The 13540-nt window shown below is 43.1% G+C and overlaps 1 protein-coding gene across 2 annotated transcripts; it reads right to left on the bottom strand.

Moving 5' to 3' along the window:
- Positions 1–5563: 5563 nt before the first annotated feature.
- On the bottom strand, positions 5564–13540 carry LOC135919158 (uncharacterized). Of its 2 annotated transcripts, none has more exons than XR_011512517.1 (10): positions 13487–13540; positions 11486–11548; positions 11011–11079; positions 10818–10887; positions 10694–10747; positions 10505–10576; positions 10297–10362; positions 10104–10162; positions 7137–7342; positions 5564–6287 (listed from the first exon to the last, which is right to left on the bottom strand). XR_011512517.1 is itself a non-coding variant. In XM_070534825.1 (10 exons), the coding sequence occupies exons 4-10, from the start codon at positions 10824–10826 to the stop codon at positions 6272–6274; spliced, it is 495 nt and encodes a 164-aa protein (XP_070390926.1). In that variant the 5' UTR covers positions 10827–10887; positions 11011–11079; positions 11486–11548; positions 13487–13540; the 3' UTR covers positions 5564–6271. The 2 variants fall into 2 exon arrangements, 1 of the variants encoding a protein (XP_070390926.1); XM_070534825.1 differs by having other exon boundaries at positions 10104–10175.

Here is a 13540-nt window from a genome sequence, read left to right as displayed (position 1 = left end):
GGACGTCCTTGCTACCCTTATAGATAATATATTTACCAGGAGTATTTTCCCCTCCGTACTAAAACAAGGAACAGTTGTGCCTGCTCTTAAACAAGGAGATCCAAGCGTATTAGGTAACTATCGCCCGATAGCGATCCTACCATTTTTTAGTGAATTAATCAAGCAACTTTTTGCTGACCGCCTCATGAAGTACCTTGAAAAATTTAACCTTTTGACACCGCATCAATACGGTTTCCGCCCTAATTTTTCCACGGCACTTGCTCTAATACAATTCACTGACCACATTAACAACTTAATTGACAACGGGTGCTGGGCCACGGCGTTATTTATTGATTTTACTAAGGCATTTGATCCAATTAACCACACTATATTTTTTCTAAGTTAGAATCACAGGGCATCACTGGACCTGCTCTAACCCTTTTACAGAGTTATCTACTTGACCGTACCCAGGTTGTCCAATTCGCTGATGCCATATCGCAGCCAATAACTACTAATCAAGGTGTTCCGCAAGGATCCATTTTTGGCCCTCTTCCTTTTTTTGTATATTAATGACTTGCCTAATTGCCTTAACATTTAAGAATGCATACTTTACGCTGACAATATAACTATATTTGCCGGAGATAAAGACCTTAATAATTAACAACACGACTAAACAACGACCTTAGAAAAATCGCCTCTTGGTGTTTTAAAAATGCGCTGCAAATAAACGCCACAAAGACATGCTTCATGATTTTTCATACTCATCATAAGCAAACCTCCTTAGTTCCGAGTCTTAATCTAGATAACCACATAATTTATCTCTCTGTTACGACCACATTTCTTGGCGTCGTTCTTGACTCTCATCTGAAATTTAACAAACATACCATATCCCTTGTTAAAAAAAATGGTTTTTCTTCACGTGCATTCATCAAATCTCGACATTACTTTCAGCAGCACATCTTACGGTCACTGTATTACGTATTCATACATAGTCACCTGATATATTGCCTCACTTCATGGGGAAACACGTATGAAAGACACATGTCATGCCTTAATCACTTACAAAACCAAGCAGTACCTGGCATCTGCCCTTCCACTTTACCAAAATCTAAAAATCCTTCCCCTCACTTACTCGTTACAGCTAAAACTCTGTCTTTTAATTTATCGCATCCGAAATCAAGGTACTGTCATTAATAATATTTCTGCCCCCCCCCCCTACTCAACCATAACATTACAAGATTCTAGGAACAAAATAATATGTTATTACCTAAAGTACGCGCAAATTACGGCAAGCAGACAGCGCTCTTCTCGGGGATAATGTTTTGAAATTCATTGCCCATGAACGTCAAGTGAGTCCATTCAGAACACTCATTTCATAAAGCATTGAAAATTCACTTGTGGTCATCAGCCTGTTAGTAATAAATAACCTTTATTGACAACGAACGGTGCGTTGTGCTTTACACTTTACATTATGTATAACCGTGTAGTACTTAATTCGTTTTATATATATTTCTCTGTATAATGATGTTCCACTGAAGTAAGGCTCGTTATTTAATTTCTTTGCCAATACTGTTTCACCGATCTGCAACACCACTGCCTGTCTGCGTTTGATTATTTTTTGTAATTAGCACAGGAGGTCCCCTCAGCAGTTTAAACTCTGGGACCTCCTTCTGTACTAATATTTACCATATACTTTCCTGTATTCAAATATTTTCAATAATATCTTCAAACTGCAAGAACGCACTGAAGACACGTACGACACACCGACCCATTAGCGGTCCATGAGCGGTTATGAGCACAAACATACAGTCTCGCTGTGCCTTGAATCGCCGTGCTGTATTGAACAAATTTCGGGTGGCCGCGCATCACTACGACAGTGCGCCGGCGAGGAGGCAGAATGTCACTTCTGACTCCGCGTTTAGATTCACTGACTGCGGCCTGCCCTCATACCACGGTAAGGGAAGCTTCACGAAACCAAAGTTTTGCGATAGCCTGCGCACGGTGCAGAACAGTAGGCGCGTACAACCGGCCTACGTGCGACCATGGAACAGCCATTTGATGTGTTCGCAGGCGTACGTTCTGTGGAGCCTTGTTCACTCGTGCAACGCAGCCGCTAATCTTCACTTCGCTGCGCTTCTCGCGCGCACAGACAGATACGCACGCGGTAGGGAAAATTCGTTCCTTAAAGAGCCCCGCACCACGTCTGGCCATATTGAGCTGACAAGCGCAAAGCAGACATTGCGTGATAACGTTCGTATCTGCAAAGTCTTACATCGCTACGCACCGCGGAAAGATCTGAAATTTCAAACTGAACGCCGCTTTTCCTTTTTCCAAGGCGGAGAATGACGTAGTCGGGTCCCTGCGCCTACGTACTCGAGTCCACAGTGTGACGTCGCTCGTGGTGACGCGTGACTTCGAGAATTATTCAAGACAACATCTGTTATTTGTGTGATCTGCTGCGTGAATTGAAAATGATAAAACACACAAACGGAATGTCTGCGTGTTTTTTGCTTTACTTCGCACCGAAGCAAGAGAGATGTACTTCCGCTTCGTCTGATTGTTCACACGGTCGTGCGGTCACGTGCGCAGGTATCGAAACTATGCCGTAATCTACCGTGTTCCGGCGCGTGACAATGCTCTGCGATCCGCTTCTTTCACCTCGGTATTCGTGTAGCACTGAATTATGCCGCTAGTCAGGTGTCCTTGTGCAAAGCGCCCAAAATCGCGCGCTGCGCGAAATAACAGCTCACGCGCAACGCAGCCAGCGGAAATGAGCATCGCCGAAAAAAAAGAGAGAACAAGAAAAGTGAAGGCGGGGCCCGTGACGTATGTGTCACGCGATCCTCGAGGTCCAGCATGGTAGAACGCACGGAAGGAATTTCGCTTGCGAAGGCTAGACGGGGGAGTGGAGAGGGAGTATCTCTATGCAGTGGAGCCCGCCTGCTGAAATGATAGGTTCGCGGCACTGAAAAATTTCTAACTCGGCTATTAATGAGCCGACTTGAAAAATTTTTGCGGCAGAACGCTCCCTAGAGGGCACGTAACAACTTCCAGCGTTTAACCAAAATTTGCTATGGGGCCTGGTGAGGGGCCCTTTAAGTCAAAGCAGCCGCTTTTTTCCCACCTTCCCGGATGAAGCGTCGAGTGGGAGGCGCACGGTGCCGAGCGCAGCAAAATGCCCATATTCTGCGTAACGCTCAATCAGCACGTGCATTGTGGTACACCTGTGCAGGTGTGCATGAACCTTGAACGCACTCTGCTTAAAAGACTTCGTGCCGTCGCGAGTACTGCGAGAAACAAGCAACAGTTGAACAACATGTGTTTTAATTTGCACAAAAGCAAGTTACTGAAAGCGAATGTTCTAAAATCAGTGCTATGCATTCTTGCATAACGTATGTTCTACGTGCCGCAAATGCACCATGCGCTGTCAAAAGCAGGAATCACTGACCTGCAAGGCGTTCATTGTACAGACTCTGAAATGCATCGGTTTCGGCCTGCAATGGCGCGTTAGCATGATTCCGCCGAAGTAGGAAAAATTTCCCGCGGATTTTCCTTCGTCCGTTGCCATTGCCGTGGCGCGGTACATAGCGCACAGCGTTGCATGCGCGTTCCTTTCAGGAGCTTTAGTTCCTCCTGTCCCACCTCGCCATAGCAACATCCGGGAGAGCACGGTCCAGATAAGTCAGCGCAACAAAACACGGAGACTAACGATAACCTCCTCACACGGCGCCTTTGCCAGGTACCAAACCTACGGAGCAACACGTTTGCGCGCACAAAACCATAACGAAGCTGCCATTTTCGCCCGAAAGCATGGGTGCTACAGCGAAAGAAACAAAAAACGGGAAAAAAAAGCCTTCCATGTCATTTCCTCCCCACTTTTCTCCTAGCGCGCGGAGGGCCTCTGATTAGCGTTACTTCGCGCTTCTGCGCTTCCTTCCGATTCCTTTGCGCTTGTGCGCGTCGCGGGACTGCAGTGCTCGTCTGCTGCTGCCCGGGCAGTCTTCCTCAGCTGTCACTGGTGGCGGAACGCTGCACATCTCGTACTCATGCGTATACCGCTTAAAAGCGATAAAAAATGTTTTTGCTCTTGACATCACGGGGAACTTTCAGGATTATCGCATTTTATTGTCCGGGTGGTTCACGATAACACTTGGCACTCTTACTTTCCTGGCACTCTTAGTTTTCAAGAAGAAAAAAATTAACTTTGCCTACGTCTTCTGTTGCCGTTGCGGCGCTAGCATTGACTTGTGTCGCCTCCTATCGGCAGCTGCTGAAAGCAAAGCAGTTGTTTCGGCAGGTTTGTCACGTCGTAAAGGCAAGGTTGGTTTGAAGACGCCTATGCCTGAACGTAATCGGTCACGTCTAGTATAACGGCGACTTCTTCAGTAAGTCGACTTAATGAGGACGACGAGGACATCGCGCGGCACCTGTGTACGTAGTCGGAGCAAAACAACAACAACATCGAACCTCGCGCGCCTGCGTTGCGTCACAGCTTTTTGCGATCCCGTGACCAGCTGTGTTTACGACACATCCAATGAAGTTATGCCTTTCTTGTTGCTCTTTGAAATCGAAACTTCGACTGGCCGTTATAAAACAGGCTTCAAATAATTAACCGTCGCGCACTGAAGCGAACGAGGTTTTGTGTCGTGATAACTGGGTCATTAGATACCCCAGACAACACACTGATGTCCTTTGGATATCCCTGGGATGTCCTGCTTGGGAGGTGTGGGATGTCCCTGGGATGTCCCATACAAATCCCCAAATCCTCCCAAATGAGACAAAAAACGACATCCATAGGATCTTCCATTATGTGTCCTTTCCGGGACATTCTGGGATCATATTTGGATATCCACAGGATGTCCATTAGATGCGCTCTCCGGGACATTCAGGGATCACATTTGGATGTTACATAATCCGCTGTTCCTAAAAATTACCAGTGCATGCAGCATTTAAAAGGCAGGTACCTATAAATAAAAAGAATTGTCTTTTTGAAAGTTGTACATTTTTTTTCGAACATTTTTCACTTCAGTCACCTTCAGTGTATTCTTCCCGAGATGCAAGTCACTCGTTTTCCTGCTTTTTCCCAAGTCTGCAGGTTTATGGCTTTCAGTGGTTCTGTTGTTTTCCTCTTTGTTTTATGTTTACCAAATCGTGAGAACGCTGGAAACATTGCTGAGGGGGCAGAAGCACACGTATCCAGCTACACAGCAAAGGGTGTGTGCAAGTTCCCTACATAAAATGGACAACAATGGACATTGCTCTCCATGTTTCAATTCCAAGCCTGAAACAAGAGCTTTAAGATGTTTTTAGGACGAGGAAAAGGTAAAAGAGCAAATGACAAACGTGCTGAAGGCCATCATGCTGGAAGAGTTCTAGAACAGAATTAAATAATAGAAAAAGTAATGCGATAAGGCAGCGAATCTTGGAGTACACTGAAGATGCCTGATGTTTAGAAATGCTCTGACAGAAAAAATGAATTGTTAAAACATTTAGTATTTTTGGATTTTTGTTGTAAATACACGACACTAATTTCATGTTAGACAATGCACTATATAAGTCAGACAGTATTTCACGCCAGTTGAACTGAAATGTTAATTTTTATTGCACGCTTCCCATAAATAAGATGAACACATATGTAATTAAATCACATTCTCCTCACAGGACCTATTAATACAAAGTTTAAAATAAACTTTTGCTATGTTGTTTCCTGTGCCCAAGAGAAATTTTGATTTTCTGGAACCTAATTTTGTTACTGGTGTGCACAGCCTGCTTAACTCTCATCTAGTAGAGCAGAATTCAAAGTTGTATTCACTTGCTAAGGTGCTTTTGTGTACATTGCGGCGCACTTTTCAAACATTGTACAACAGTGTTCCAAGTTACGCCAATGATGCATTTAATTAGTCTTAGTTCCGCTCTTTTAACTCTTAATCCTACACTGCTAGAAGAGAGTTAAGCAGGCAATGAAAGCTGTGTGCACCAGTAAAGAAATTAAGTTTCAGGAAACGAAAATTTCAGGTAGGCACAGGAAACATCACATTAAGAAAATGATGGCTCTGAATGTGGCAAACGGTAACATTAAAAACAAAACAAAAAAGGATGAAACACTAGTGAAAAAATATGTTCATACAGGCCATGCAGATAATATGCAACAAGCTGACTTCAGCATGATCATATTTGACAGCGAAATTTAAAAAATTATATTTGTTGAGCAGCAAATCGCTCAGCAGCATGGCGGAACCAAGTCATGGCAGCCCTCTCGAGATCCTTTAGGGTGGCATCTGGATGTCTGATGTCATTCGTCAATGTGCCTGCATGCATGAGCAAAATTATCCTTCCTATAAGCTTTGCACACCACACAAAAACTTGGACCAGTATATACTCTACTAAAGAGACAAAACTAAATACCAGCACTAAAGTTAGCAAAGCGTGAATAATAGGTGTATAAGTCATAAGCTGTTACAATGTCGTACATTATATATATCTTGCCATGGAAAATCCATCTAGTTAGGCAATAAGGGATCAAATCGGTCAAAGCAGCCTCAATATAGAGAGTATACTGCTTGACACTAGATTTAAAAAGAAGTAAGTGATATCAAACTTGCTACACCTAATTCACCACACATTAGCTTGCACAGATTCAGCTCGGAGAATTTTTTCCCCCTTCGTTCCAAACCAATTGAAGCTTATTGTTGCGTTCCTGCTAAGGAGGGACTGTAGAATGCATGTCGTTTTCTGTTTTGTTGACTCCCCTCCTTGGACAACCAAGTGCTTCTTCAGTTAAAAAGAAACGAGAAAAAATACAGCTATAAAGATAAATTGGGATTCAGTTAACACTGAAAGTTTTGCAACCTAAATGATTTCTTGGTAAGAGAAAAGTGCTAACTGGCTTTTACTTTTACTCATAATCTTTAAAATTGTCGTAGACGGTTAATGTAAAATCCTACAGCATGTCATGAATGAGACTTAGTGTCACAAGTAACATCAGTATCAATTTCTGTCTTGTAACTACAGCCCACTGTAGTTAACTACAAGACAGGCAATTTCACACGGAGCCTAGGCCATCAAGCAACATGATTAGGAAGTGGAGTACTAATTAAAACGTGCTTACAGCCATAAAATTGGCAAAATTACAAGAATACACGAAGCAGAGAACTTACCATCTGATGTAGAGCTTGTCTGTCTGTCTCAAGCTTTTTGTCAAAGTCGAGCATGTCTGTCGCATCCAAAAAAGGCAAATCAGGGAGGTCACAAGGTTGTAAAGATGCACTGTTGGCATTGCTGAGCAGCTCATTAAGGTATTGTGAATGGGCCTGCTGGGTCTGCTTAATACCATTAAGTATCTGCGAGACCCTTTCCATGAAGGCTACAAAAAAAAGAAAAAAAATTAATGGCATTAGTATTATGTAAATTTTCATTTCAGCGCTATTTGCAAGATGAAAAATTACCGCATTTATTCGAATATAGGCAGACCTTTATTTTCGAAACTGTTACCCAAAATTAGCTATCGACCATATTTGTGAACACAGCTAGCCAGAGTACCAAGCTGAGTTCCACCATTACGCCTGCCGTAAGGCCAGTCTGGAGATTATTAAGATTGGCTTTAAAGAATGCTGCATATTTAATGCGCTCAACGGTGCACGAACGTCATTTGGTATGCCAAAGATGCCTGCGAAGCATCTAGCGAGGTTGTTTTCTCTGCCAGTTCAGACGAGGTTACAGCTTATGGCATCAACTAACAAGATTTAGTAGCCGAGCGGTAAATAAAGGTGTGTCATGGTCAAAGTGTTTCATTTTTCTAGAAAGATATAGGTCTACCTATATTCAAATCATATTTTAGAATTTTTTCTGAGTTTACTTTATAGGGGTCAAGTATGTCAGTAGTCAACCTATTTTCGTGTACATATGCTAGTTGATGGGGCAACAATTCGAAAAAAGCAACAGTGATGAGCACTACTAAACATACTATCAGCCATAATTGGAACATAAACAGCAGAACACCTGCCTTCTTTATAGTTTTCGTCACCTAGCACTGGCCTTGTGATAACAGTGCGAGTTAGGATTGACGGTTTGTGCAACGCTGCAGCCACACCACGGACAAGTGCTTTTCTAAGTCACCGTGTCCACGCTAGCAACCGTCATAGCTCGAATGATAGGGCGCGCTCCTAAAGGAGGAAGAAGAGATAAACTGCTCCACTGACGCATGGCAGTGTCACTCCATCATGATAACATTGGCAAAAGGTAGTGTGCCAGTGGCAACATACAAAAGCTTTTATTACATGCTGCATAGCTGAGCCATAGGGTTGGCTAATGAATACTCATGCTCACATCACTATCGTGAACCGAAAGCTATGGAGGCAAACTGTGTAGAAGCTATGCACTTTGCTGTTTTCATTTCAATTTACACAGGTACATAGCACAAGTGAAAGAAACATGCTGTTCAATTACACAAGCTTAAGAGATGGAGCTCTAAGAACTTGCTGCTTATCATTTACACTACAGCATTAAACAGGGAACATGTGAATGTAAGCTGAAAAATAAAATGCAGTTACATTAATGACTGGACAGCCAGCAATATTGCGAGAAATTCTGAACCTGTGCTTGTTAGTATGGATTCATGATAGAAAAGCAGAGTGACGAACGGGACGAGAAAGAGAGAATAGGACTAAGCACTGGCTGCTACTCTGCAACCGCAATATATACAGTTTAGAAAACCAAAAAGAAGGTACTAAAAAGAAGCACCCAAAAACCAGACATGTGTCTTTAATGAAAACGAAACGAGCATCTGATCTCTTCGTCACGGAGATAGCCAATTTCTTTTTCGGTCAAGGAAACTATGGATCACTGTGCATTGCAAAGGGTTTTCATGAGTCAGCTCACTTCTTGCTGCAGCGGCTTAGAGGCTATGGGGTTGTGCTGCGAAGCTTGAGCTCGCAGGTTCAATTCCTGGCTGTCGCATGCACATTCTGATGGGGGCAGAATGCAAACATGCTCATGTGCCATGCACTGGGTGCATGCTGAAGAACCCCAGGTGATCCAAATTATTCTCGAGCCCCCCATTACGGTATGCCTGGCTCATAATCATATCTTGCTAGAGGCATGTAAAAAAACCAGAATTAAAATTTTTAGTGTCAGCCCGCGGTCAGTTGCCTTGACCGACAAAAAAGTTGACTATCTCCATGACTGAATGATTGGACACTTCATTGTCATACTGCCGTCGTGAAGCCGTAATGGTCATTACACCTTCTCCATTCCAACATCATCCGACTCTCGTTGTGCCATCATCACTACGCCACCGTAATCCCATGGCTATCAGCACACCATTGTCATCGCACTGTTTTCTGTTGTCATCACTTCAAACATGTCATCTTATTGTCGTCGCCATCGTTGTCATGCAGTTGTTTCCGTACCTTCATCAGAGTCGTCCCCATGCACTTTCATCATCCCATTGTCCTCATGCTGTAGTCATCACATTGTCGTGATTATACCATAGTCATCGTTTCAAAATTACCATCTCCTTGTCGCCATGGCGTTGTCGTCATAATACCTTCGTTGTTCCACAGACGTCATACTTTATCATTACATCTTCGTCACACAGTCTTCGTTATGCCGTCATGCTCACGGGCAACCTCGCCAAGTGAGTGCTATAACAAAGTGAGCTGATACCGGAGACACCATATGTCGCCTATAGCCAAAGCAACGATAGTCTCAGAATGGCCACTGTAGATTCTTTAAATGAATGTGGCTTCAGCAATGCGGTGTGCTGATATATTGCTTGAATGCTAATCACATTACATCGACAGTCATCATGAGATGGGTTCTGCCATTTTTCTGTCATGAAGCTGCAAGATAACTAAAGAACAAAGCTGATTTAGTGCTAAGGGCACCACCTTCTGTATCCAATATGTTACAATGAACAACAATATAAGTTAGTGCTAATGGACTATCACGAATGCGAATGGTACATATAGAATACAAAAAATTACTTGTCTCAAGTAAATATTAAATGAGAAAGCAAGACAAATCAGTCTTCACAGATAAAATACTGAAAATTTCGCCTTAGCAACACTAAAACCCATCACTGAACCCTATTACCTATAACGATTAATAGAAGGTAGATGACATACCAAGCACTTGTGGATCTGCGTGTGACCTTGTAGCTCCAGTCGGATATCTGGATACCGGCCTGTACGATGAATCTGAACATAAACGACACCACAGGTTATGCTCTGCCTGACTGCAGTGCATTAAATGTCAAAAAAAATGTTATAATCACTGAACAAAGCCAGCATAAAGATTTATATTGCATGAGGGACATACCAAGAGGTTGCAACTCTGTGAAGCTGGCAACTTCAGCATGCGTCGAAGCAGGCCTGCATAAACCACCTGAAACAAAGACGTAAGAGGATAGTTAGATAGATAGGCTCAAACTGCCTGAAGTAGGCAACGAATCCTAATTGCATTAAAAAAACTATCAAGAACTACAGCACCATAACGAACATAGCAATGCGACATCAGAATGACGCACCAAGCACATGTGGTTCCGTGTGTGGCCTTGTAGCTCCAGCAAGGGGTGTGGATACTGGTGTGTATGATGAGCCTGAACATAAAACAGACCACAGGCATTTGGCCATAGCTAATAAATGGACAAAAAAATAATAAAGTGGAAACAATGAAAGACAGCAACATAGTGATGCATATCCCATAAATGACATACCTCAAGTTTGCAATTCCGTGAATGAGACAGCAGCTTCCGACCTGTGCAAAGGACCTAAAACAAAAACACCATGTATTAAACTCCACCTGCATAAAGAACATAACATTGCATATGAATTACACACCGAGCACATGTGGATTTGTGCGTGACCTTGTAGCTTCAGCAAGATGTGGATACTGGCCTGTAGGCTGAACCTGAATGTAGAACAGACCATAGGTTATGCTCCACATGGCCATAGTGTAATAAATGTACAAAAAATAATACTAGGGACAGTGAATCACAGCTGCACAAAGATGTACATCACAGAGGTGACTAACCTTGAGTTTGCAAGTCTGTGTATAACCTTGGAGCTTCAGCGTGAGTAGCTACAGACCTGTGCAAAGCATCTGAAACAACAAAGACAGCATGGCTTACACTCTCTTCGATAGCAGAATGCACAAGCAGACAAAAATTTAAGTATACTAGCTGAGACCAGAAAACATTTAATGTGCCAATAAACTGCATGCATGACACACAAAGCATTTGTGTCATGTCCTGTTATGTCTTACGCTGATATTCGTTCAAAAATGCCTCAGTAGCCTGTAAGTGGTCTTAAATTTTTTACAAAAGGTGCAGAAGCTGGAATGGTGGGGCAAGGGGGTATTCTGTAAGTGTCCACACAGTGGACACGTACAGAATATACCCTTTCTTCCAAGATCTGTGCAATGCATCTTAATCACAATATGCAGTGCTCCAGTGCACAAGTGTGGTACAAAGCAACATTAAACCGCAATCACATATGTAAAGACATACCAGGCACTTGTGCTTCTACCTGCCTTCTCTAGAATGGCATAGATGCTGGTCTGTACAGTACAGCTGAAACAGAAAGAGGCCACTGGTTATGCTTCACCTCAATGCAAAATACACATAAAAAGAAAGAAAACACTATGGGCCAACACATAGGCATTGTTTCACGGCTGGTGAGACAATTAAGAAGCTGCAGGAGAATAATTAGCTTTACATAGTCCTGTAAAGTTGCATTACAAACATTGTGCACCAGTTTGATAACAACGTTGCAGAGCGAAATTCTTATGTTGGAGCGGCTGTCTTAAAAGGCCAGCTTAGGAACCTTGAAGGAAATGTAATATGGTACTGCAATTTGCTGAGCCTGTGGATGAAGCTTCCAGCAATCTGACAGTCTTAAGCAGATACTGTCATTGCTGCCAGTTCAGAAAATGGATTTTATCCTCATGCTGGATATGTATATGGAAAGTTAGGTCAAAATAACTAGTTCCTAAGTCAGGAGCTGTAGGTGAAGTTAAAGATTAGCACAATGCTCCACAGTGCGCATAAAGTGAAGGCCTGAGCCTGCAGACTCAGATCGTCATGCCGACGTTCAAAGTGAGGCATGGTATGGAAGATCTACAAAAATGGTTCACTAAGCATGTCGTAAAGTTTCACATCCTCAGGAGCCATAAAATTCACAGGCAACAAACTGTTTGTTGATCAGAACTCAAATAGAACAGCTAAGTAAAAGGAAGAGCAAGTTTAAGTGTGCCTGGCTGAAGACTCGATATGGTACGACCAGTGGTCCCCAAGCAAAGGTGTACAAAAAGGTTTAATTAACTTTTGAGTATGATACCGGTTTAATTGCTACCACAGGATAAATGACAAAACAATTTAGGGTGGACGACTATCCTGGCAGTAGAGCATGCGTGCCTTTTGTTATTCTCTGTGTTAACTTGAATAACAAAAGGCACGCATGTTCTACTCAACATCGCAAACAATTTGTAACCTGTACTCATAACGTTGTCTATGCCATTCCACTTTCATGTGGAAGAAGGTACGTTTCAGAAGGTTTCAATGAGGGATGAAAAGAGCATCGATATAACGTCACTAGGGCAATCTCGGGTCATTTGGGTATTCACTGCCGAGATTATACCTGCAAGCCCATGTTTGAAAGTATACTTCCATTCTGTATAGGGCTCATGGCAGGATGACGAGGGAGATTGTGGAGGCCTACGAGATTGGAAAATTAGAGGAAAAGTGCGTAAGCAAGCCTTCGGCATCACTATCTGAAAAGGAGATATGATTCCTCAGTTTATCTTTGTGACCACTACAGTACATATTTTCCCCATGCCTTGCACACGTGTACGGTTTATCGAAATTCACCACTGAATGTTCTTTTTTTGCTGTTTCGTTTGTTTCTGCTCGTACGGTATATATTTATCAATGCGTGCGAAAATAAATTCTATTGTTGAAAGTGAAGCGCTGTGTCTGTCTGTTTCTTCCTACGTCCTCATACAGTCGCGCTTATACCACTCTACCATGGATTCTAACCAACTAGCCCGCCAACGTGTTTTAATCCACGTGATCCACTGCTATGTATGCTGTCACCAGACTAGTCCACATTGCGAAATTCCTGCGCACCGCCACAATAGCATGCCCCTCGCAACTTGGCCGAGCGAAAGGTTCGGATGTGATTCGCGAACTTCCACTGGCCGAAAGGAGGTGCCAGCGACACCAGCAGGAAGATTCCTTGCGTTAATATGTTCGCCCACAGCTGCCAATATTGCGTGCACATCGGCCTGCACGGCTTGGCTGACGCAACGGTAGGCAGTCGCTCTACACATGGAAGCCATGCTGACGTTACGGCTCGCTTGTATTCTTCGTTCACATTCTCACTCGCCAGTAAATTGATGTGTGCGTGTTGTTTACGCGAGTGACATTGAGAGTATAGTACTGGACTGCACTTTAAGAGCTGCAGACTAACGCTACGAACATGGAGGAATAAAAAATACGACGATAACTTACTTTCGTCTTCGTTTTCCATGGCGCGCTTCCCGACAACCGTAACCTAAGTAGGTG

Source organism: Dermacentor albipictus, chromosome 1, assembly GCF_038994185.2.
Source record: "Dermacentor albipictus isolate Rhodes 1998 colony chromosome 1, USDA_Dalb.pri_finalv2, whole genome shotgun sequence".
In the NCBI taxonomy this organism is placed as follows: domain Eukaryota; kingdom Metazoa; phylum Arthropoda; class Arachnida; order Ixodida; family Ixodidae; genus Dermacentor; species Dermacentor albipictus.
The sequence above is the reverse complement of the archived record's forward strand: the minus strand, read 5'-3'. Positions and strand labels throughout refer to the sequence as shown.